Here is a 25,999-nt window from a genome sequence, read left to right on the forward strand (position 1 = left end):
AGGGTTCCGGAATGCAAAGTCACGTAAGGCACAGGCCGCCATGTTTGCCGAGCGGCTCACTCGACGTTGGCAGGGACGCGGTATCCAAGCAACGGCGCGCGTGGTTAGCAGCGAGCAGCGGTCTGTTTCCTTTTTCCCTTGTCGTACACAGCTGTACAGTACACTTCTTTACCTACAGTGTCGCCCTTTCTGTGTTTTCTGTGCACTTGCGCATACAGTCCGACCGAAACTCTACACTCTCCAAAGTTTGAAGACAAAGTCTTTGTGTTACAATTACGACAACCGTTTGGACTATAACTTGACGTGCGGCAGTGAATTCTATCAGAAGTGAAAACAAAACAGGAGGACAGACGCGAAGAAAAGAACAAGTTAAAGGTCCACGATGTACACGAGGTACAGTCGAGAAGTTGACCGCGTGCGGGAGACAGACAAGACCTCCATCCCCGAAGAAAAGCCAGCGCAAAAGCAGGTCATTGTCAATGGCGAGAACCTTCAAGCGGTCGTTGATGAAGAACTGCAGAGACTGTGGGAGCGTCTTCAGAACCCCCCTCCCGAGGTCCACGCTAACCCCAACTGTCTGCTGAAGAAACACCTGACACCCGAACTCTACGAGCAACTCAAGTTGAAGAAAACCAGGTTCGGCGGCACGCTCAAAGAGTGTATTCGTTCCGGTGAGCTGATAATCCTTCTTGTTTTGCTGTTAATCTTGCGTAATCCGCTTTGGATTAGACTACTTTCTAAGACGGATTGTAAAAACCGGCTTATACGCAAGATTATGCTAAGTTCCTTTGAAGTCTACGTGTTTGCGTAACATTCCTATTCTTCGACGTACTTTATCGGGAGTGTTCTATTATAATTGAGTACGAGTGTAATCCCATTAATCCTAATACCTTGATAATCATGTACATGTGTTATAGAATGTTACACCTTTGATCTGAAAGTACATTTCTCTGGGCTCTCAGATCAGAGTGCGCTTCCTTAAAAGTTCCTTAATGCAACCGAGGTAGAGATCTTACATTCTATTATGTGCGTCAAATCTTTTGACAGTATTCGATGCTGATTGGGTTCTAGAGTAAGTGCTTTTGGGGGCAAGCGCAGTAAATGTGTCTGATCTAAGTGATTCGTTCCTTAACTCGAAAATTCATAGCTGTCTCTTTTTGGTGTTGGATTATAAATGTATTAATTTATTTGTTTACATAATTATTTGATTACCTATTTACATTTTTTAAATTTGTTTTATTTTTTTATTTCTTTCTTTCTGTTTTTTTCCCCACTTATCTATTTAGCTGTCTATCTACTCATTCATTTATTTATCTATACTGTAATGCCACACCGCCACAAACTAGATGCCTAAAGCAAGTTTCTTGATAAAGCAGCTTTATCAAGAAACATGCTTTCTTGCATGGTCTCCAGAGATATCGCTCTCTCCACTTCTCTGTGTCCCCCTCTCTCTCTTCCTCTCTCTGTCTATCGGTCTGTCTGTCTGTCTGTCTCTCTCTCTGTCTGTCTCTCTGTCTCTGTCTCTGTCTCTGTCTCTCTCTCTCTCTCTGTCTCTGTCTCTCTCTCTCTCTCTCTCTCTCTCTCTCTCATATTCTAGACTTACATATGCACGAAACAATCATGTAGCATACCTACACAGCAGTAATTCCTGTGGGGAATGAATTACCATAACCGTTGTGTTGCGTGTGACGCTAAGTCGTCAGTGTAGTTATTACCCATGAATGCCAATGCGTAGTGAGTGCTGCGATCGTCCTTAAGTTAACTGTACAGTCTGTCACACCCAACAATGTAGACTGCATCCGTGGTTCGATCAGTGTGTGTGTGTGTGTGTGTGTGTGTGTGTGTGTGTGTGTGTGTGTGTGTGTGTGTGCGTGTGCGTGCAAGTTAGGACACGTTCTTATTTTATACAATTGCTGGGTGAAGCAGTTACTTCCCTTTGCTAATTTGATCTCTCAACAACATGGGCCGGTTTGTGTACAGAAACGATGTTCATTTTATTTGATCTTTTAATGAATCTGTTTCCGAATTTAAAAAAAAAAAGGAAAAAGGTTGGGCGTGTTCTGAAGGCAAAGTAAATGAAAAGCAGGCTATGAAAAAAGGGAGCATAGAAAATAAGAAGTGATATTGAATCAGATTTCATTCACAGCTGGGATTTGTATAACTAACAAAATCCGTGTGAAAATATATTAGTTGATCAATATATTTGGCATAGGCCTAGCTCAGCATTTGGTTCATTCCAACACAAGAGGTTTGAATGCAACACGCGTGACAATTAACTCAACCCATTGTACAAACACACACACTTGGCACACACGATCGCATTGTCCGAGGGGGGGGGGGGGGGGGTGGGGTGTCTGGGCTAGAACTTTATGGTGCCGATGGGAGCTGGGGGTAACGTGGAAGAGGGAGGAGGGTGGGTTTAATCGTGTCGTTGTTCATACATATATTCCAACTGAGTTCCCACCTCCCCTACTAATTTCGCCCAGAACTTGGAAACGGTCCAAGATTGCAGGTAAAGAAGAATTGAAAAGGTGTAGGTCTGCGATAGAACTGTTCTTCTTGGCTTTTGTGATCGCGGTGGGCACGGTGCAGGTTTCAGGTGTTGTGGCGGGTGTTTTTTATGGAGGCTTTGGCGCAGCGCCTGAATTTATTATGCCGAACAGGCCTGAACAAAGCTGAGGTTTTGTGATTAGCCTTGGAATGAATCGCTTTTGTGTTTAGTGTTTGAAGTAGTCTCTTCTGGGGTGGGTGGGTGGGGGGGGAGGGAGGGGGAGGGGGGCATCAAGACAACAGGTTCATCTTATCGTTGTTGAAGTTGGAAGATACGAGTTGCTAGTCTGTGTAACTCGGTCACTCTCTGTCTGTGGCTGTGATAGAAGTAGAACTGTGTGTGACCTGACCTGTTCAAACAGCGATAAGATACACACTGGCAAGGTCAGAAAAACTGGCTGACCTGACTTCCTGAACTTCAACATTTGCTGAACCTCTGTCTGATTTTACATTTAGTCAAGTTTTGACTAAATGTTTTAACAAAGAGGGGGAATCTAGACGAGGGTCGTGGTGTATGCGTGTGTGTGTGTGTGTGTGTGTGTGTGTGTGTGTGTGTGTGTGTGTGTGTAGAGCGATTCAGACTAAACTACTTGACCGATCTTTATGAAATTTTACATGAGTGTTCCTGGGAATGATATCCCCGGACTCCTTTTTCATTTATTTTTGTGATAAATGTCTTTGATGACGTCATATCCGGCTTTTTGTAAAAATTGAGGCGGCACTGTCACACCCTCATTTTTCAATCAAATTGATTGAAATTTTGGCCAAGCAATCTTCGACGAAGGCCGGACTTCGGTATTGCATTTCAGCTTGGTGGCTTAAAAAATAATTGATGACTTTGGTCATTAAAAATCTGATAATTGTAAAAAAAAAATGTTTTTTTATCAAACGATCCAAATTTACGTTCATCTTATTCTTCATCATTTTCTGATTCCAAAAACATATAAATATGTTATATTTGGATTAAAAACAAGCTCTGAAAATTAAAAATATAAAAATTATTATCAAAATTAAATTTTCGAAATTAGTTTAAAAACACTTTCATCTTATTCCTTGTCGGTTCCTGATTCCAAAAACATATAGATATGATATGTTTGGATTAAAAACACGCTCAGAAAGTTAAAACGAAGAGAGGTACAGAAAAGCGTGCTATCCTTCTCAGCGCAACTACTACCCCGCTCTTCTTGTCAATTTCACTGCCTTTGCCACGAGCGGTGGACTAACGATGCTACGAGTATACGGTCTTGCTGAAAAATTGCATTGCGTTCAGTTTCATTCTGTGAGTTCGACAGCTTGACTAAATGTTGTATTTTCGCCTTACGCGACTTGTTTTGTTTTATTGGAGTTTTTGTTGTTGTATCTCTCTCTATATATACACACACATATACACACGTAAATAGATACACACACATACACACATACACACACACACACACACACACACACACACACACACACACACACACACACACACACACACACCCACATACACACCCACACACACACACAAATATACACACATACATACACACACACACACACACACACACTCTCTCTCTCTCTCTCTCTCTCTCTCTCTCTCTCTGTCTTTCTCTTTCTCTCTGGCCTTCCTTATGCTTTGAAGGGCAAGGAACTCAGTCAATTACCAACAACAACAATTGTATACTCGACCGCAGAAGAAAGCAAGCATTTCCTCTAAATGTTTGTGACTCGTTCTGTATGTTGACAGGATATGAGAACACACACATACACACCAACACGCACACACAATCAGGCAACTCCTCTAAATGTCCGTGTCTCATTCCGTGTGTTTGCAGGATGCCAGAACCCTGATAGTGGCGTCGGCATTTACGCCTGTGACCCTGATGGCTACACCGTCTTCGCCCCGGTGCTGGATGCCGTCATCAAGGACTACCACAAGGTGGACAAGCTCAACCACCCCACGCCCAACTTCGGCAAGGAGAATATCGACTTCCCCAACCTTGACCCCTCTGGGGATATGATCGTGTCCACGCGTGTCCGCGTCGGCCGCTCCCATGACAGCTACGGCTTCCCCCCTGTGATCACCAAGGAGGTTAGTGTCGGATTGTGTTCTTTAGACGGAGAGAGTGACGGGGATAGGCTAGCGAGAAGGGGGGGGGGGGGGGGGAGTGAATTTAATGGCAAACTTGGAGCTCAGATGACACCAAATTTCACAATTTGGGTTGTTTGGAGAACGAATATGTCCAGGCCGTGGGAGGGAAAGAAAGAGACAGACACACACACACACTCAATCACACGCATACACTTCACGCGCGCACACATACACATTGCACACACGCACACACAATCACACACAATCACACATGCCCACGCACACACACACACACACACACACACACACACACACACACACACACACACATAAACCGCACACTAAAACACACACACACACAACACACACGCGCGCCTGCGCGCACACACACACACACACACACACACACACACACACACACACACACACACACACACACACACACACACACACACACAGTCACACTTTAATGAGTTTGTTGTATTTTAATATGAAAAATGGTGAAAGGATAGTGATTACTTTGTGCTATTAACACTGTGTGTACTTGTCACTGTGTCAGGACCGTGTGTGCTAACAGTGTGTGTACATGTCACTGTGTCAGGACCGTGTGTGCTAACAGAGTGCGTACTTGTCACTGTGTCAGGACCGTGTGTGCTAACAGTGTGCGTACTTGTCACTGTGTCAGGACCGTGTGTGCTAACAGTGTGTGTACATGTCACTGTGTCAGGACCGTGTGTGCTAACAGTGTGTGTACATGTCACTGTGTCAGGACCGTGTGTGCTAACAGTGTGTGTACATGTCACTGTGTCAGGACCGTGTGTGCTAACAGTGTGTGTACATGTCACTGTGTCAGGACCGTGTGTGCTAACAGTGTGTGTACATGTCACTGTGTCAGGACCGTGTGTGCTAACAGTGTGTGTACATGTCACTGTGTCAGGACCGTGTGTGCTAACAGTGTGTGTACATGTCACTGTGTCAGGACTGTGTGTGCTAACAGTGTGTGTACATGTCACTGTGTCAGGACCGTGTGTGCTAACAGTGTGTGTACATGTCACTGTGTCAGGACCGTGTGTGCTAACACTGTGCGTACTTGTCACTGTGTCAGGACCGTGTGTGCTAACACTGTGTGTACATGTCACTGTGTCAGGACCGTGTGTGCTAACAGTGTGTGTACATGTCACTGTGTCAGGACTGTGTGTGCTAACAGTGTGTGTACATGTCACTGTGTCAGGACCGTGTGTGCTAACAGTGTGCGTACTTGTCACTGTGTCAGGACCGTGTGTGCTAACAGAGTGTGTACATGTCACTGTGTCAGGACCGTGTGTGCTAACAGTGTGTGTACATGTCACTGTGTCAGGACTGTGTGTGCTAACAGTGTGTGTACATGTCACTGTGTCAGGACTGTGTGTGCTAACAGTGTGTGTACATGTCACTGTGTCAGGACTGTGTGTGCTAACAGTGTGTGTACATGTCACTGTGTCAGGACCGTGTGTGCTAACAGTGTGTGTACATGCCACTGTGTCAGGACTGTGTGTGCTAACAGTGTGTGTACATGTCACTGTGTCAGGACCGTGTGTGCTAACACTGTGTGTACATGTCACTGTGTCAGGACCGTGTGTGCTAACAGTGTGTGTACATGTCACTGTGTCAGGACTGTGTGTGCTAACACTGTGTGTACATGTCACTGTGTCAGGACCGTGTGTGCTAACAGTGTGTGTACATGTCACTGTGTCAGGACCGTGTGTGCTAACAGTGTGTGTACATGTCACTGTGTCAGGACCGTGTGTGCTAACAGTGTGTGTACATGTCACTGTGTCAGGACTGTGTGTGCTAACAGTGTGTGTACATGTCACTGTGTCAGGACTGTGTGTGCTAACAGTGTGTGTACTTGTCACTGTGTCAGGACCGTGTGTGCTAACACTGTGTGTACATGTCACTGTGTCAGGACCGTGTGTGCTAACAGCGTGTGTACATGTCACTGTGTCAGGACCGTGTGTGCTAACACTGTGTGTACTTGTCACTGTGTCAGGACCGTGTGTGCTAACAGTGTGTGTACATGTCACTGTGTCAGGACCGTGTGTGCTAACAGAGTGCGTACTTGTCACTGTGTCAGGACCGTGTGTGCTAACAGAGTGCGTACTTGTCACTGTGTCAGGACCGTGTGTGCTAACACTGTGTGTATTTGTCACTGTGTCAGGACCGTGAAAACATGGAGAAGATAACGGTGGCGGCTCTCAACACCCTGGAAGGACCCCTGAAGGGCACCTACTACCCCCTCACCGGCATGTCCAAGGAGGTACAGAAGCAGCTCACCGACGACCATTTCCTCTTCAACGACAGCGACAGGTCAGTAGACAATACTCAAAACACACACACACACGCACACACACACACGCACACACACACACACACACACACACACACACACACACACACACACACACACACACCTTCTTTTTTTTCTTTTTCTACAGGTTGGATTTCACCAGGTGGGGCTCACTCGGGGCTTGGATATGAATGAAATGATTAACGTTCAGTGTTAAAGACCTGACGCATTTCTAGATCATGTTATTGAAGAAATATAGTGGAGAAGAAGCATTTAACTGACAAATGCCGCCGTCTTAGCTAGAGCGCAAATCGACGGATAAACTGACAATCAAAATGTGTCTTGTTCAGATTCGTAATAAAGTCATCTCGTGAACTCTATCAGCTCAATGTGAGTGAGCCGTGACAAGTGTGTGAGCATTGTTTGTATTCGATGTGGTTCTTAATCTTACGTTCAAATTCTCACTTGAATGGCATTGTGTGACGTGCAGGTTCCTGAAGGCCGCCAGTGGTTACGATGACTGGCCCACCGGCCGTGGAATCTTCCACACCCCCGACAAGAAGTTCCTGGTGTGGGTCAACGAGGAGGATCACCTCAGGCTCATCTCCATGCAGAAGGGCGGTGACCTGAAGGAGGTCTACCTTCGTCTCGTCTCTGTGAGTGTCATCAGTTATGGCAAGATGGGTCGGGTATAGATTAATTGCTTTGTGTTGTTGTCAATGTTTGGGGGTTGATCTACGGTGATACAGGGCAATGCAATGCAATGCCAGTGATGTTCCGAGGCGTCGGTCATCGGTCATAGACCGATTTAGGTTGTAAAATGACCGATTGCAAACACCTCTGTCCCGTCAAATGTCCGATCCGATCGCGAAGTCAGCGGTCATTGTCCGATAGTATTACGTCTAGAGCGGTCATTGCAAGAAGAATCTGTACAAACTGAAGTATCAAACCCCGTTAAAACGAGTTCGAATCGGGGCCTACTTGAACTTCAATTTTCACTCTTGGTCGAACAATAACACAAGGGACGCAACTCTCGACCGAACAATATTACAAGAGCCACAACTCTCGCTACTTTTGACAGCGACACTTTACTTCCGCCGCCACATGTCTGCAAAGAAAGCTGTTCAAGCTCACTGAAAATGATCACGTGTGACATTCTGAAGTGTGTGAAAGATCACTTGTGACATTAATTCTGAAGCATAGTGTGTGTGTGTGTGTGTGTGTGTGTGTGTGTGTGTGTGTGTGTGTGTGTGTGTCTATGTGTGTGTGTGTGTGTGAAAGATCACTTATGACATTCTGAAGCATGTGTCTGTGTGTGTGTGAAAGTAACCCTACTGAACACTGTTGCATTTAAAATATTAAAATAAATTTGGAACTGTTCAGTTTTTATTTGCCTTTATTCATATATTCTCAGTCATCTAAAAAGGTTAGGTGCCATGATTGGTTCGCTTGATCTGAATGTCCTATTGTTTTTTTGTAGTCAGGACATGATGTCCTATTAGTTTTTTGATTCAGGACATTTTGTCCTGTTGCCCTCCAGTCCTAGGAACATCACTGCAATGCCATGCCATAGATGCGCTCTCTGTCTGCCTGTCTCTCTCTCTGTCTGTCTGTCTGTGTCTCTGTCGGTCTGTCTGTCTGTCTGTCTGTCTCTCTCTGTGTGTCTCTCTCTGTCTGTCTCTCTGTCTGTCTGTCTGTGTCCCTCTTTCACTCGGTCACTCAGTCTCTCTTTCAGTTTCACTGTCTCTCCATCTCTACATGTCTCCCAGTAAGTGACAAATTTACATTTTGACAACCAAGTTTATCTCGGTGACTTTTTCATAGTACTAGCAGTAGAAAATGTCTTGTGAGGTCTAGGCTGTGCATGTATCGGTATCGTATCTCATTAAACGATCTTTCTTTCTTTCTTTATTTGGTGTTTAACGTCGTTTTCAACCACGAAGGTTATATCGCGACGAGGGAAAGGGGGGAGATGGGATAGGGGAAAGGGGGGAGATGGGATAGAGCCACTTGTTAAGTGTTTCTTGTTCACAAAAGCACTAATCAAAAAATTGCTCCAGGGGCTTGCAACGTAGTACAATATATGACCTTACTGGGAGAATGCAAGTTTCCAGTACAAAGGACTAAACATTTCTTACATACTGCTTGACTAAAATCTTTACAAACATTGACTATATTCTGTACAAGAACCACTTAACAAGGGTTAAAGGAGAAACAGAATCCGTTAGTCGCCAGCTCATACGACATGCGGGGTGCAGAGAAATAAAGATGTGGAAAAGAAGACTTTTGGTAAGTGAAATAAAGGTGATGGATCCAGTCAGGTAGAAATAAGACAACAAGAAAAGAATTGGAAAACTGCAGGGAATAGTAGGGAGAGTTTTCTTGGAAGGAAATATAGGTGAAAGGACTGGTAAGGCAGAAATAAGACAAAAGAAGAGAAGAAACAGAACCGTTAGTCGCCTCTTACGACATGCTGGGTAGCATCGGGTAAATTCTTTCTAGTCCCAACCAATATGGGACTCCCCCTAACCCGCGGGGGGTCCATTAAACGATGAAGACTCGCCGAGTGACCAAGTTGATCTCGGTGACTTCGTCATGTTAGCAGTAGAACATTTCGTGTAAGGTCCATATAGGCTGTGGAGGTATCGGTATCGTATCTCATTAAACGTTGAAGACTCGACTCATCCCATGCCGTGTGCAGGCCATCGAGACGATGGAGAAGAAGCTGTCGTTCGCTAAGCGTGACGGTCTGGGCTACCTGACCTTCTGCCCCTCCAACCTGGGCACCACGCTGCGCGCCTCGGTGCACATCAAGATCCCCAAGCTGGCCGCCACCCCCGAGTTCAAGGAATTCTGCGACAAATTAAACATCCAGGCCAGAGGTACGCTCATTTGGAAAGGCTTGCTTGATAGCTTGTGTTGCGTTTATTGCTTTGGTCGGTTGGTTTTCCAGAAGCAACAACTTGTACCAGCCACTATTCTTCTGTGTCGGTTACACTTCATCCAGCATTCCTCCCAAATCGCCAACTGTTTGTGTCTGTCTTTGTCCCTGTCTGGCTGGCTGGCTGTCTCTGTCTAGCTGTCTCTGGATCTCTGACTGGTGTTTGTTGCTAACACAAACACGCACGCACGCACGCGCACGCACGCACGCACGCACGCACGCACACACACACACACACACACACACACACACACACACACACACACACACACACACACACACACACACACACACACACACACACACACACACACACTCTCCAGTTACGACACATCCTTTCGAGCATGAAACAATAAGAAACAAGTAAACAGTAATAGTGAACTTCTCCGCCTCTCCCTTCGTCTCCCCTCTCATTCGTCAAATGTCAACGGTGTTTTATTTTGTATGTTTTTTTTGTTTTTTTTTGCGGCAAGATATAATCGTAAATGGCAAAAAAACACGAGAGTATGTACGAGGATGTATGAGGGTGCGGGTATGGATATGTGTGGTGTGGGGTTTGTGTGTATTGATGTGTACTTTGATGTGTCTATACGTTCTGGGAGTGTGTTCTCATGTGATGTTGTTTTGCAAACGAGCCAAAAGAAAAAATTCTGTTTGGTTTAAACAATGTTTTATAAAATCAAACATGATGCAATAATACAACGATAAACAACAGGGAAACGAACTCAAGCGAACGCTTATATTACGCGCCCTACGTAGTAGGAAAACAACACAAATATGATGTCGGACAAACATTACTTATAAACTGTGGAACTATCTAGATGAAAAGCATAGTTAAAGCAAACCAGAAAGAATAAGAAAAAGCTAGCAGGAGGAAGAGGGGGGAGGGTGGAGGTGGGAGGAAAGAACGATATGTAGCCTACATATGTGAGATGAAGGTGGTTAGCGCATACAAAAAGAATAATTCTGTTTGTTGCATTCAGATAATGAAGTTTTATTGAATTGAATTGAATTGAATTGAATTGAATTGTATATGATGCCCGCTGCCTGACGTGCAGGTATCCACGGTGAGCACACCGAGAGTGTGGGCGGAGTGTACGACATCTCCAACAAGAGGCGTCTGGGACTCAGCGAGTTCGATGCCATCATGGAGATGAAGAACGGCGTGGAGGCCGTCATCAAGAAGGAGAAGGAGCTCTCCGGCAAGTAATCTCTCCTGCCAAGTCTCTCCCACAATCCCCGCGCCGCCCGCCATCCGCACTGGCAGCCATCTTGTACATAGCGTGTTCTACTTCACTTACAAACTGTTCTGGTTGAGCCCGGGAGACGGAGAAGATAGAGAGAGAGAGAGAGATATATCAACACAGTCTGCTGGCCGTTCAAAACGTGCCACCGCTTTAGTAGTTTTTTCTGTGCCAGGAATATCAAATGATAACGAAACTGAGAGGTTGATCTGATCTTTGTAACGAGTTGGAGAATGATCCGAGGGGGTTGTTGTGGCAGTGTTGATGGTTTTAAGAACTGATTGAATTTGTCATGACATGTCATCCGAACCTGTGCCAAGCGTCTCTGTCAGTTCTGCTGTTGAAGAAGAAGAGTTGTTTGAGTATATTTTTTGTTGGCTGGCGAAGTCAGTCTCGCCTCCACGAAACTCCTACCATCCGTTTTACACGTTCTGGTCGTAAACTGACATCGAAATGTTATGCCCCGGATGTACAACTTTCACCGGCTACCCGTGCTAGCTAGAGTTTGCAATTTTGTGTGTACCATTTACAGCAAGAACGACAGTCACTTTGGAGGGACAATCCAAGCACGTAGAAATTCCAAGTGACGTACGTCATCTGGGATGCAATCGCTCTTAGAAAAAAAAACCCACCTGATTTCCCATCAAACCCTCGCTTTTGTAGAAACATAGCGGTCGGTCAGTTCAACTATATAGCCAGACCACGCATTTGCATATTTATCGTGTTCAGAAATGCATCGGAGACATTATTCTTTCGTATCATTTTCTGAAGCTGGCGGTAAGAATGCTGGTAATGCGTTGGGTTATCCTGTAGGGGGCTAGACCGGAAACTCAACATCGAAGCGCATGTGTGGTAGTTGTCATGTCTAGTCTGCTTCCGGCCTAATTCCACTCAACCTGTGATAAGTTATTGATTTTTTTTATCGTGTTGATTATTCTCACATCACCGTTTCGGTCATTGTGAAACCCTGTTGTGAATTCCCCGAAATACAAAATAAAAATCGAAGATTGATTGAGTAGTGTTGTCATGTGAGTGCGCGCGCGCGTGTTTGTCAGTGTGTGTGTGTGCATGTGTGTCCATGGATGATCTCTCTCTCTCTCTCTCTCTCTCTCTCTCTCTCTCTCTCTCTCTCTCTCTCTCTCTCTCTCTCTCACACACACACACACACACTTTGGATCAAGTACAGTATCTCCAATTTTCAGAGTACAAGATAACGATCGACTGGAATACATCCCAAACTGAGCGAGCATGATCGAACCGCTTTTTCCTAGCAGGTTGCTTAAACACCCACAAGATAACCAAGCGAACAACACACGAATGGCTTAATATTTCTACTCGAGAAGGAAGGCAATTTACACACCGGGCTCAGTCCAATTCAATCTGAAAATGTCAAACAGAACTTTCATACACACTTACAAAGACTGTGCTTGTACATTGCAATAAATGAACCCCAGCATTAAAGTATGAACATGAGTTTAAACAAGAGTTCGTTAAGAAAGTGCAACGCAATTAAACAAAAGCATTTAATGCTATCGGCATAAAATGAAACGCAACTCAATATAGTAGAACACTTAGAAACTTTTTCATGACACAAACACGTTGGTAGATTTGAAGTTTCATACAGAATTAGAAAATAAGAACATGATAGGAAAACAGGGAGGAGTGACAGCAGAGTGACACGCCTCATCACAAAGCGTACGTGGTATACTGGAACATATACTGGCCAGGTTTTAAAACTGCAGAAAATCAAGCCCTAACTTGTTCAATTATCACAAGTTTCTATGTTCGATTTAGGCAGGGCGAAAGTATCATGGAAAATATAATATTTTTGAAAGAGTACAATAACGAGTACAGTAACGCATGTCCATGTTATCAAGGTCATTTTACTTTTTTTTTTATTCCTCTCTCTCTCGGGACACTGTCACTGATGCATTACTTGAACCATGATTGGTTTTATGTTCAAGGGACATAACTCCATGACATACTACGAACGGAGGAAGTTAATTTGGGACCCAATTATTAAACATTGTCAACAACAAAAAAGGGAAATCCAAAGTTAAAGAAAGAAAAACGTACGAGAACAAAAATCCAAAGGATCGTATACATGGGTGTTCGGAAATGATATGGAAACAGGGCTCGTAACTCTTCATAAGCTTACACCGGCTTCTCATCGCAGGGGAAGTAACCACCCTAATGTGTAACGAAAGGTTATCTCAGAGCTAAAACATTTCTGATGTGCACCTACATGAGATGTTCAATTTCTGCCCTCGGAAAATCATAACAAGAAAAGTACAGACACACACACACACACTGTCACGTATTAATGGTCAAATGAATGACCTAAAACGGTCAATTACTGCTAACTGACTAACCACACCACGATCCACTCTCGCAGTCACACACAACAAGCAGGGCCGGACCCAGGGGGGGGGGGGGGGGTCATGTACCTTGCTTTGAGTGTTTTTAAAAAAAAAAAAATTTTTTAAATAAATTTTGTGTGTGTCTCTAACAAATTTTATTCAATGTGAAATCCGATGAGAAAAAGGTACCCCCCCCCCACCAAAACAATGCTGCTCTTAACCAAGGCCCAAAATGCACCAGATTGCACAGATTTTAACCGTTTTTCAAAAATTTTCCGGGGGAGCATGCCCCCGGACCCCCCTAGTTCGCGCGCGCCACTTCGCTGATTTGCCCCCCCCCCCCCCAAAAAGTAGGAATCCCCCCCTTACAACTCATTTGGTCCGGCCCTGACAAGTTAGAATCAACAAAAGTATAAGTTCCAGACGTCTGTTTATATACACTAACTCTCCACCTCCCTCTTCTCGTGAAGCTAAACGTGTTTTCACGACCAAGTCGTAAAAGAAAAATAACTGACAAAAGCCAGTTAAAGTTTATGAAATAATAAGAACACGCTGAACCGTGTAAAGTTAGAACACACTTAGCTGCTCTGTAAAAAGTCTGCCTGTACAGGCGTTAACACTCCACGTTGTCACAACTCAAAGTTCTTCATAAAGGGTTAGAAAGATGACAAGATGGTCTACGCATGGGTGCACTCAACTCTCAGTGTAGCCAGGGTCCATTCGATGAAACAGTGGCGCAGTGGTGCATACAGGTGAAAGTTGCAGCAACACCAGTAACAGCCGTAGAACAGCAACCGTACAGCAAAGAACAGCAACAGCGGGTATTCATCTAGTTTAACAATATAGTAATTATTGAAGTGCCATGCCTTCAAAGGGAGCGAACCAGACATTTATCGTGATTTTGCCTATTTGTCCCCCCTTGACTAACCGGCTTCTTCACAAAATTCAGTTCTCCACACACACACACACACACAGACGCACGCACGCACACACACACACGTAAACGCACACACATACACACGTAAACGCACGCACGCACACACACATACACACACACACACACACACACACACACACGCACACACACTCACACACACACACACGCGGCACGCACACACACACACGAACACACACAATAACACACTACACACACACACACACACACACACACACGCGCGCGCGCGCGCGCGCTTTGACACAAACTCACACACACACACATTCACACACACATTTACACACACATTCACACAGACACACACACAGACACACACAGACACACACACACACGCACGCGCACGCACGCTTGCATGCATGCCCGCAGATACGCACGTACCCACACACACACACACACACACCCACACACACACACACACACTGACTCACTAAATTTACCTCATTCTTGCTTTCAATTTCTATCTTTTTATCGATCTTGGCAGGCATGTCGTGTTAGCAAAATTGCACACAAAGTACTTTTGCTCTGCATAGAAGACCAATAGGTGTTAAGAATCTCCTAGCATAATTATACATTAAAATCTGTACAAACTGTTGCCTTATCAACACTCTTTTCTTTAAAGCGAAGAAGAAAGAGAAGAAGAAGAAGAAGAAGAAGAAGAAGAAGAAGAAGAAACAAGTCGCGTAAGGCGAAAATACAACATTTAGTCAAGTAGCTGTCGAACTCACAGAATGAAACTGAACGCAATGCAACGCAGCAAGACCGAATACTCGTAGCATATATCGTCAGTCCACCGCGGCTCACGGCAAAGGCAGTGAAATTGACAAGAAGAGCGGGGGAGTAGTTGCGCTGAGAAGGATAGCACGCTCTTCTGTACCTCTCTTTGTTTTAACTTTCTGAGCGTGTTTTTAATCCAAACATATCATATCTATATGTTTTTGGAATCAGGAGCCGACAAGGAATAAGATGAAAGTGTTCTTGAATTGATTTCGAAAACTTAATTTTGATAATAATTTTTATTTATTTAATTTTCAGAGCTTGTTGTTAATCCAAATATAACATATTTATATGTTTTTGGAATCAGCAAATGATGGAGAATAAGATGAACGTAAATTTGGATCGTTTTATAAAAAAAATAATTTTTTTACAATTTTCAGATTTTTAATGACCAAAGTCATTAATTAATTTTTAAGCCACCAAGCTGAAATGCAATACCGAAGTCCGGGCTTCGTCGAACATTACTTGACCAAAATTTCAACCAATTTGGTTGAAAAATGAGGGCGTGACAGTGCCGCCTCAACTTTCACGAAAAGCCGGATATGACGTCATCAAGGACATTTATAAAAAAAATGAAAAAAACGTATGGGGATTTCATACCCAGGAACTCTCATGTCAAATTTCATAAAGATCGGTCCAGTAGTTTAGTCTGAATCGCTCTACACACACACACAGACAGACAGACACACACACACACACACACACACACACACACACACACACACACACACACACACGCACGCACATACACCACGACCCTCGTCTCGATTCCCCCCTCTACGTTAAAACATTTAGTCAAAACTGGACTAAATGTAAAAAGAAAGAAAAGCGTAGTTAATTGAAGGGTCTGAATCGAAGATTAACACACACACAGAAGAAACACACGCATGTTTGGATGCAGATGTTTTCACAATGTTAAAAGCAGCAGAATACTTGGGGGGTCGTGGACAAAATTAACACAATGTCTGGAGGTGTTGAACGACATAGTTAATAGTTATGAAATCACATCTGCGAAATCACACTCGTTTAGGTACACTCATTAGTGTACTTACTGTTACGTGAGTTTAGACACCGCAATTGATAAAATACACGAACACACACACACACACACATACACTCACGCCCTACGTACATTTAAATTAGCCTTTTGAAACTACTTAGTAGGATGCTTGGTGCATCCCGGGGGGCCACTGCCCATAGAAGGACGGCTGGGTGTGTGTGTGCATGTGGAGGGGGGCATCAAGACAACAGGTTCATCTTATCGTTGTTGAAGTTGGAAGATACGAGTTGCTAGCACAGAGATATAGAATACTGAGTATATAATCTCTGTGGTTGATAGTCTGTGTGCGTTGCAAAGATCGTTACGATGACAAGAAGAAGGAAAGGTGAAACAGATGTCTGGGGAAAAACAAGTTGCTATGGTGACTCAGTCAAGAAGAGAAAAGGGAAAGAACAGGAAGTATGAGGGGAAAACTATGAAGAAGAACAATCTGCGGTGAAACTGGGTCTTGGAGATAGGTTTCTAAACGAACTGGAAGCTAGTTTCTAAAAATGACTCGCTTGTCCTATGTCTTCTTTTTTTAATCGTAAGTAATACGTTATATTCTCGGAACGTGTGATCAACAACAAAAAAAGAAAAAAAGTTTGCCAAAACCAGCACGACCCTCAAAACAGATCTAAACCCAAGGGCTGACCATTTGATTTGGCCTGCACACAAACCACTCACATGAGCACGTTGTATGTCTGTAAGACGTGTCGATCAGTAGACAGTAGGCTACACACGTGTGTACAAGATTTTGGCATGGGGATGACCTAGAAAGGGGAAAAAGCCGGGAAGCAGCGAGTGAAACACAAAAAGTGCAAACAGAGTTGAGCGGAAAGTGCTAGCGCGGCACGTCTGAAGGACATTGAGGTTAGCGGCAGCTTATCTGAAAGAGGATTAACCTTCCGAACTTTACCGAAGCCTGCCGATGGTGTCATACGGGTCTGTGAACTCGACGCCCATTGGCCGAATTGGTCGTCGTCATCTACGTCAAATCCACCTCCTTGGAAATAGCTCAGTTCCAAAACGGATCGGGGAGAAGTCTGTAACGACCACTGCCGGTGATTGTGTGATTGTCCTTGCTTGTGTAGTGTCGAGTTGGGTTTTTTCGAGTGTGTCCACCCGTTCCGACCTGCTGTCATCATGGCCGATGTAGAAGCCTTGTGGAAAAAACTTCAGGGCGCAGCCAACTGCAAATCGTTGCTGAAAAAACATCTTACTCCAGATCTCTTTACTAAGTTGAAAGGACTGAAAACGAAATTCGGTGGAACTTTGGCGGATTGCATTCGATCAGGTACCGATCACTTTTTATCATTGTATTCCGTGTTTTATTCAGTCAAACAATTCCTTGTTGGCATACAGTGCTTCGCTGTTTTGATCAGCGCCTGGACTAAATTGTTTTCTGTTTAAACCGTTTTAACTGATTTTACGGTTTAGAAAAAGTGCTGATTTGAAAATTTGATCCCCACTTGCTTGTGCTAGAGGTCGTTTTAAATCTATTTCCTTCGAAGGATTGTGGGCTGGAACAAACGTGATGCAATAAAAATAACCGCAAACGCTAAGCTTACCGGAGCTGAAATAGATTTGTTTTTAGATTTAACTTCAAGAAAACCGCTTGAAAATGTTGCTTTCATTGTCCCAAAACGCTTCTGAATTTGTACCAGCGTGAGATCTCCATTTTGCTGATATAGAGCGATAGTGCGAATATCTTTCGATGTCAATGCAGTGACCTAAGCTGTTTGAAAGCTATCAGTTTCACCGCATATCTCTGCTCCTCTCTCAGTCACCGAAGGCTCGTTTCTTCACAGAGAGGCGAGATTGTTCCAACTGCACTATATTGCTTCACTTCCTTTCGCTATTAATCACTTGGTGATAGAAATCTGCACTTGTGTTTTCGTGTAATGTTATCTTCAGCAAGATTTCTCGTCCGACTGTACTTGATTTTTAGTTCGGTCTGTCCTTCATTTGACCGATTGGCAAAATGGTGGGTGACGTGCTGTAAAGAAGATAAACGGAACACATGCACGGACACATTTAGGGGTTAATACATGCACGCACGCACACACACACACACACACACACACACACACACACACACACACACACACACATACATACATACACACACACACACACACACACACACACACGCACGCACTCACTCACTCACTCACTCACTCTCTCTCACACACGCTCTCTCACACACGCACACAAACACGCGCACACCCACACCCACACACACACACACACACACACACACACAGAAACGCGTTTGCACAGTTGATACTCGGTCACTCTCTGTCTGTGGCTGTGATAGAAGTAGAACTGTGTGTGACCTGACCTGTTCAAACAGCGATAAGATACACTGGCAAGGTCAGAAAAACTGGCTGACCTGACTTCCTGAACTTAAATATTTGCTGAACCTTTCTCTGTTTCTTCGTGCCTCTGTCTGTTTTTAGATTTAGTCAAGTTTTGACTAAATGTTTTAACATAGAGGGGGAATCGAGACGAGGGTCGTGGTGTGTGTGTGTATACATGTGTGTGTGTGTGTGTGTGTGTGTGTGTGTGTGTGTCTGTCTGTCTGTCTGTCTGTCTGTCTGTCTGTCTGTCTGTGTCTGTCTGTGTGTGTGTGTAGAGCGATTCAGACTAAACTACTGGACCGATCTTTATGAAATTTTACATGAGTGTTCCTGGGAATGATATCCCCGGACGTTTTTTAATGTTTTTTCGATAAATGTCTTTGATGACGTCATATCCGGCTTTTTGTAAAAGTTGAGGCGGCACTGTCACACCCTCATTTTTCAATCAAATTGATTGAAATTTTGGCCCAGCAATCTTCGACGAAGGCCGGACTTCGGTATTGCATTTCAGCTTGGTGGCTTAAAAATTAATTAATGACTTTGGTCATTAAAAATCTGAAAATCTTATTTTTCATCATTTTCTGATTCCAAAAACATAAATATGTTATATTTGGATTAAAAACAAGCTCTGAAAATTAAAATTTTAAAAATTATGATCAAAATTAAATTTTCGAAATTAGTTTAAAAACACTTTCATCTTATTCCTTGTCGGTTCCTGATTCCAAAAACATATAGATATGATATGTTTGGATTAAAAACACGCTCAGAAAGTTAAAACGTTGGCAGGATGCGAGAACCCCGATAGTGGCGTCGGCATCTACGCCTGTGACCCTGATGGCTACACCGTCTTCGCCCCGGTGCTGGATGCCGTCATCAAGGACTACCACAAGGTGGACAAGCTCAACCACCCCACGCCCAACTTCGGCAAGGAGAAGATCACCTTCCCCAACCTTGACCCCTCTGGGGAAATGATCGTGTCTACGCGTGTCCGCGTCGGCCGCTCCCATGACAGCTACGGCTTCCCCCCTGTGATCACCAAGGAGGTTAGTGTCGGATTGTGTTCTTTAGACCCGTCGCGATATAACCTTCGTGGTTGAAAACGACGTTAAACACCAAATAAAGAAAGAAAGTGTTCTTTAGACGGAGAGAGTGACGGGGATAGGCTAGCGAGAGGGGGGGGAGTGAATGTAATGGCAAACTTAGAGCTCAGATGACACCAAATTTCACAATTTGGGTTGTTTGGAGAACAAAAGTGTCCAGGCCGTGGGAGGGAAAGAAAGAGGCACACTCAGTCACACGCATACATTTCACGCGCGCACACATACACATTGCTCACAGGCACTCACAATCACACACACACACACACACACACACACACACACACACACACACACACACACACACACACACACACACACACACACACACACACATAAACCGCACACTAAAACACACACACATGCATGCACGCGCGCCTGCACACACACACACACACAGTCACACTTTAATGAGTTTGTTGTATTTTAATATGAAAAATGGTGAAAGGAAAGTGATTACTTTGAGTTTGTGCTATTAACACTGTGTGTACATGTCACTGTGTCAGGACCGTGTGTGCTAACAGAGTGCGTACTTGTCACTGTGTCAGGACCGTGTGTGCTAACACTGTGTGTATTTGTCACTGTGTCAGGACCGTGTGTGCTAACAGTGTGTGCATTTGTCACTGTGTCAGGACCGTGTGTGCTAACAGTGTGCGTACTTGTCACTGTGTCAGGACCGTGTGTGCTAACACTGTGTGTACTTGTCACTGTGTCAGGACCGTGAAAACATGGAGAAGATAACGGTGGCGGCTCTCAACACCCTGGAAGGACCCCTGAAGGGCACCTACCACCCCCTCACCGGCATGTCCAAGGAGGTACAGAAGCAGCTCACCGACGACCATTTCCTCTTCAACGACAGCGACAGGTCAGGAGACAATACTCAAAACACACACACACACGCACACACACACACACACACACACCCTCTTTTTCTTTTCTTTTTCTCCAGGTTGGATTTCACCAGGTGGGGCTCACTCGGGGCTTGGATATGAATGAAATGATTAACGTTCAGTGTTAAAGACCTGACGCATTTCTAGATCATGTTATTGAAGAAATATAGTGGAGAAGAAGCATTTAACTGACAAATGCCGCCGTCTTAGCTAGAGCGCAAATCGACGGATAAACTGACAATCAAAATGTGTCTTGTTCAGATTCGTAATAAAGTCATCTCGTGAACTCTGCTGAAGATCTCAGTCGAACTGAGCGAGTCGAACTGAGCGATAATTATCTCACGCGCCTTTAACAGCTTAATGTGAGTGAGCCGTGACAAGTGTGTGAGCATTGTTTGTATTCGATGTGGTTCTTAATCTTACGTTCAAATTGTCACTTGAATGGCATTGTGTGACGTGCAGGTTCCTGAAGGCCGCCAGTGGTTACGATGACTGGCCCACCGGCCGTGGAATCTTCCACACCCCCGACAAGAAGTTCCTGGTGTGGGTCAACGAGGAGGATCACCTCAGGCTCATCTCCATGCAGAAGGGCGGTGACCTGAAGGAGGTCTACCTTCGTCTCGTCTCTGTGAGTGTCATCAGTTATGGCAAGATGGGTCGGGTATAGATTAGCTGCTTTGTGTTGTTGTCAATGTTTGGGGGTTGATCTACGGTGATACAGGGCAATGCAATGCAATGCATGTGCTCTCTGTCTGCCTGTCTCTCTCTGTCTGTCTGTCTGTCTGTCTGTGTCCTTCTTTCACTCGGTCACTCAGTCTCTCTTTCAGTTTCACTGTCTCTCCATCTCTACATGTCTCCCAGTAAGTGACAAATACATTTTGACAACCAAGTTTATCTCGGTGACTTTTTCATAGTACTAGCAGTAGAAAATGTCTTGTGAGGTCTAGGCTGTGCATGTATCGGTATCGTATCTCATTAAACGATGAAGACTCGCCGAGTGACCAAGTTGATCTCGGTGACTTCGTCATGCTAGCAGTAGAACATTTCGTGTAAGGTCCATATAGGCTGTGGAGGTATCGGTATCGTATCTCATTAAACGTTGAAGACTCGACTCATCCCATGCCGTGTGCTGTGTGCAGGCCATCGAGACGATGGAGAAGAAGCTGTCGTTCGCCAAGCGTGACGGTCTGGGCTACCTGACCTTCTGCCCCTCCAACCTGGGCACCACGCTGCGCGCCTCGGTGCACATCAAGATCCCCAAGCTGGCCGCCACCCCCGAGTTCAAGGAATTCTGCGACAAATTAAACATCCAGGCCAGAGGTACGCTCATTTGGAAAGGCTTGCTTGATAGCTTGTGTTGCGTTTATTGCTTTGGTCGGTTGGTTTTCCAGAAGCAACAACTTGTACCAGCCACTATTCTTCTGTGTCGGTTACACTTCATCCAGCATTCCTCCCAAATCGCCAACTGTTTGTGTCTGTCTTTGTCCCTGTCTGGCTGGCTGGCTGTCTCTGTCTCTGTCTAGCTGTCTCTCGATCTCTGACTGGTGTTTATTGCTAACACACACGCACGCACGCACGCACACACACACACACACACACACACTCCAGTTACGACACATCCTTTCGAGCATGAAACAGTAAGAAACAAGTAAACAGTAATAGTGAACTTCTCCGCCTCTCCCTTCGTCTCCCCTCTCATTCGTCAAATGTCAACGGTGTTTTATTTTGTATGTTTTTTTGTGGTTTTTTTTTTGCGGCAAGATATAATCGTAAATGGATGTATCTTTTTCATCAAGAGCAAAAAAACACGAGAGTATGTACGAGGATGTATGAGGGTGCGGGTATGAATATGTGTGGTGTGGGGTTTGTGTGTATTGATGTATACTTTGATGTGTCTATACGTTCTGGGAGTGTGTTCTCATGTGATGTTGTTTTGCAAACGAGCCAAAAGAAAAAATTCTGTTTGGTTTAAACAACGTTTTATAAAATTTTAAATCAAACATGATACAATAATATAGAGCTTAATAAACAATGACCACGAGTTGATTACTGGGAAATAGCACACGAGTGAATTACCAAGCGGCTGCAAATACCCACGAGTGGTTTGTTTTCCAGTAATCAACGAGTTGTCATTGTTTGAGCTATTTATACAAAGAACAACACGGGTCGAACATGCAGTCATGCAGACGACATTTTGTAGGCAATTTCATTTCAGCCTAATAACTCAGACTGAGTGTCAAATGCGCGTCATTCAAATAGTCCCTATTGTTTTACTTTATTCTTAGTCTCCGACTCGTCGGCATTATACTTGTCTCGTCTAAATATTGGACCCTACTGCTACGATTAAAACACAATAGCGTTTATATATAGCTATTCTGACATTACATTCCGTGTTAAAATCATGTTTTTGTCAGCAACAAGGACCAGAATGGTCCATGTCGTTGACTAATTGCAGACGACGGTTCCCTTTCCGCATGAAGCCACGGAAATAACCGAACATTGAAAAACCCACGGACATGTATTACGGAGAAAACTCGGGATAACCGGATGTTTAGCATTACGTCAATATGCTAGGAATCATATGACGTCATGACGTATCATGCTTGCCTACGTAGATTGTATGTTCGAAAGTCTGACTTCTGTTGTATTAATTCGCGTGGTGAAGACAGCGGTAAATCTGTAGATGATAAGAGAACAAGGATTGTCTCAGAAGAAACGACTAAATGTTTCAGACCGGTAACTTCATTTCAACATTGCACTATATAATGGACGTTCTATGTGACAGGAGAGTTTGCTGATTTAGTGTTAAACATTGGAGAGATCGTCTGCTAGAATCAGAGATAGGTCGCTTCAGATTGCAGCTTCTGGAAATTTGCAAGGTTTGTTGCCTGTTAAAGAACTGTATTTTACACGTAATGTATGTCATGTACAGTCAGCAACAACAAAAACACACACAAAGCAAATGGCATCGTCTGTCGACTAGTCACAAAAACAAACCTGGCGAGGTAGCCTATGCGTTTACTTTATACACGTCAGCCATTGTTGTTACAGTTTTGAGTCAACGTTGTATTCTTCCGCAACAGGGTCCAATCGTCTGGGTTTCAAATGATGTCATGTTCTAAATATAAATTCTAGTATTGATTATTTTTTAGCCCTCTTTATTCTTACTTCGAATAATCCACGTGTGATTTTGGTGTACTCAAAGTAGTTCGTTCTAATTTCTCACTTATCTAAAAATAATCAACTAGATTTAATCCACCCCTCGGTTGCATAACAGGAGTTGTATAAACAACGATAAACAACAGGGAAACGAACTCATGCGAACGCTTATATTACGCGCCCTACGTAGTAGGAAGATAACACACATATGATGTCGGACAAACATTACTTATAAACTGTGGAACTATCTAGATGAAAAGCATAGCAAACCAGAAAGAATAAGAAAATCTAGCAGGAGGAAGAGGGGGGAGGGTGGAGGTGGGAGGAAAGAACGATATGTAGCCTACATATGTGAGATGAAGGTGGTTAGCGCATACAAAAAGAATAATTCTGTTTGTTGCATTCAGATAATGAAGTTTTATTGAATTGAATTGAATTGAATTGAATTGTATATGATGCCCGCTGCCTGACGTGCAGGTATCCACGGTGAGCACACCGAGAGTGTGGGCGGAGTGCACGACATCTCCAACAAGAGGCGTCTGGGACTCAGCGAGTTCGATGCCATCATGGAGATGAAGAACGGCGTGGAGGCCGTCATCAAGAAGGAGAAGGAGCTCTCCGGCAAGTAATCTCTCCTGCCAAGTCTCTCCCACAACTGATCCCCGCGCCGCCCGCCATCCGCACTGGCAGCCATCTTGTACATAGCGTGTTCTACTTCACTTACAAACTGTTCTGGTTGAGCCCGGGAGACGGAGAAGATAGAGAGAGAGATATATCAACACAGTCTGCTGGCCGTTCAAAACGTGCCACCGCTTTAGTAGTTTTTTCTGTGCCAGGAATATCAAATGATAACGAAACTGAGAGGTTGATCTGATCTTTGTAACGAGTTGGAGAATGATCCGAGGGGGTTGTTGTGGCAGTGTTGATGGTTTTAAGAACTGATTGAATTTGTCATGACATGTCATCCGAACCTGTGCCAAGCGTCTCTGTCAGTTCTGCTGTTGAAGAAGAAGAGTTGTTTGAGTATATTTTTTGTTGGCTGGCGAAGTCAGTCTCGCCTCCACGAAACTCCTACCATCCGTTTTACACGTTCTGGTCGTAAACTGACATCGAAATGTTATGCCCCGGATGTACAACTTTCACCGGCTACCCGTGCTAGCTAGAGTTTGCAATTTTGTGTGTACATTTACAGGGCCGGACCCAGGGGGGGTTCCAGGGGTTCCGAACCCCACCCCTGGAAAAAGCATGTACCTTGCTTTGAGTGTTTTTGTTGTTGTTGTTTTTTAAATAAATTTTGTGTGTGTCTCTCACAACCAAAACAATGCTGCTCTTAACCCTCAAAACAAGGCCCAGAATTAATGCACCAGATTGCACAGATTTTAACCGTTTTTCAAAAATGTTCCGGGGGAGCATGCCCCCGGACCCCCCTAGTTCGCGCGGCCCTGCATTTACAGCAAGAACGACAGTCACTTTGGAGGGACAATCCATGCACGTAGAAATCCCACGTGACCTACGTCATCTGGGATGCAATCGCTCTTCGAAAAAAAACCCACCTGATTTCCCATCAAACCCTCGCTTTTGTAGAAACATAGCGGTCGGTCAGTTCAACTATATAGCCAGACCACGCATTTGCATATTTATCGTGTTCAGAAATGCATCGGAGACATTATTCTTTCGTATCATTTTCTGAAGCTAGCGGTAAGAATGCTGGTAATGCGTTGGGTTATCCTGCAGGGGGCTAGACCGGAAACTCAACATCGTCGCGCATGTGTGGTAGTTGTCATGTCTAGTCTGCTTCCGGCCTAATTCCACTCAACCTGTGATAAGTTATTGATTTCTTTTTCTCGTGTTGATTATTCTCACATCACCGTTTCGGTCATTGTGAAACCCTGTTGTGAATTCCCGAAACACAAAATAAAAATCGAAGATTGATTGAGTAGTATTGTCATGTGAGTGCGCGCGCGCGTGTTTGTCAGTGTGTGCATGTGTGTCCATGGATGCTCTCTCTCTCTCTCTCTCTCTCTCTCTCTCTCTCTCTCTCTCTCTCTCTCTCTCTCTCTCTCTCACACACACACACACACACACACTCTGGATCAAGTACAGTATCTCCAATTTTCAGAGTACAAGATAACGATCGACTGGAATACATCCCAAACTGAGCGAGCATGATCGAACCGCTTTTTCCTAGCAGGTTGCTTAAACACCCACAAGATAACCAAGCGAACAA

The 25,999-nt window shown here is 44.3% G+C and overlaps 1 protein-coding gene across 1 annotated transcript; it reads left to right on the top strand.

Annotated features, from left to right (window-relative positions):
- The first annotated feature begins 168 nt into the window (after positions 1 to 168).
- On the top strand, positions 169 to 25,704 carry LOC138956309 (arginine kinase-like). Its single transcript, XM_070327704.1, is given in 12 exon segments — positions 169 to 671; positions 4,368 to 4,624; positions 6,822 to 6,970; positions 7,441 to 7,606; positions 9,652 to 9,832; positions 10,950 to 11,114; positions 17,426 to 17,560; positions 19,413 to 19,669; positions 20,440 to 20,588; positions 21,076 to 21,241; positions 21,753 to 21,933; positions 24,250 to 25,704. Coding segments are annotated over 12 exon segments (2,247 nt in total). The 5' UTR covers positions 169 to 382; the 3' UTR covers positions 24,402 to 25,704.
- Positions 25,705 to 25,999: the final 295 nt, after the last annotated feature.

Source organism: Littorina saxatilis, unplaced genomic scaffold (assembly GCF_037325665.1).
Source record: "Littorina saxatilis isolate snail1 unplaced genomic scaffold, US_GU_Lsax_2.0 scaffold_1126, whole genome shotgun sequence".
Classification (NCBI taxonomy): Eukaryota; Metazoa; Mollusca; class Gastropoda; order Littorinimorpha; family Littorinidae; genus Littorina; species Littorina saxatilis.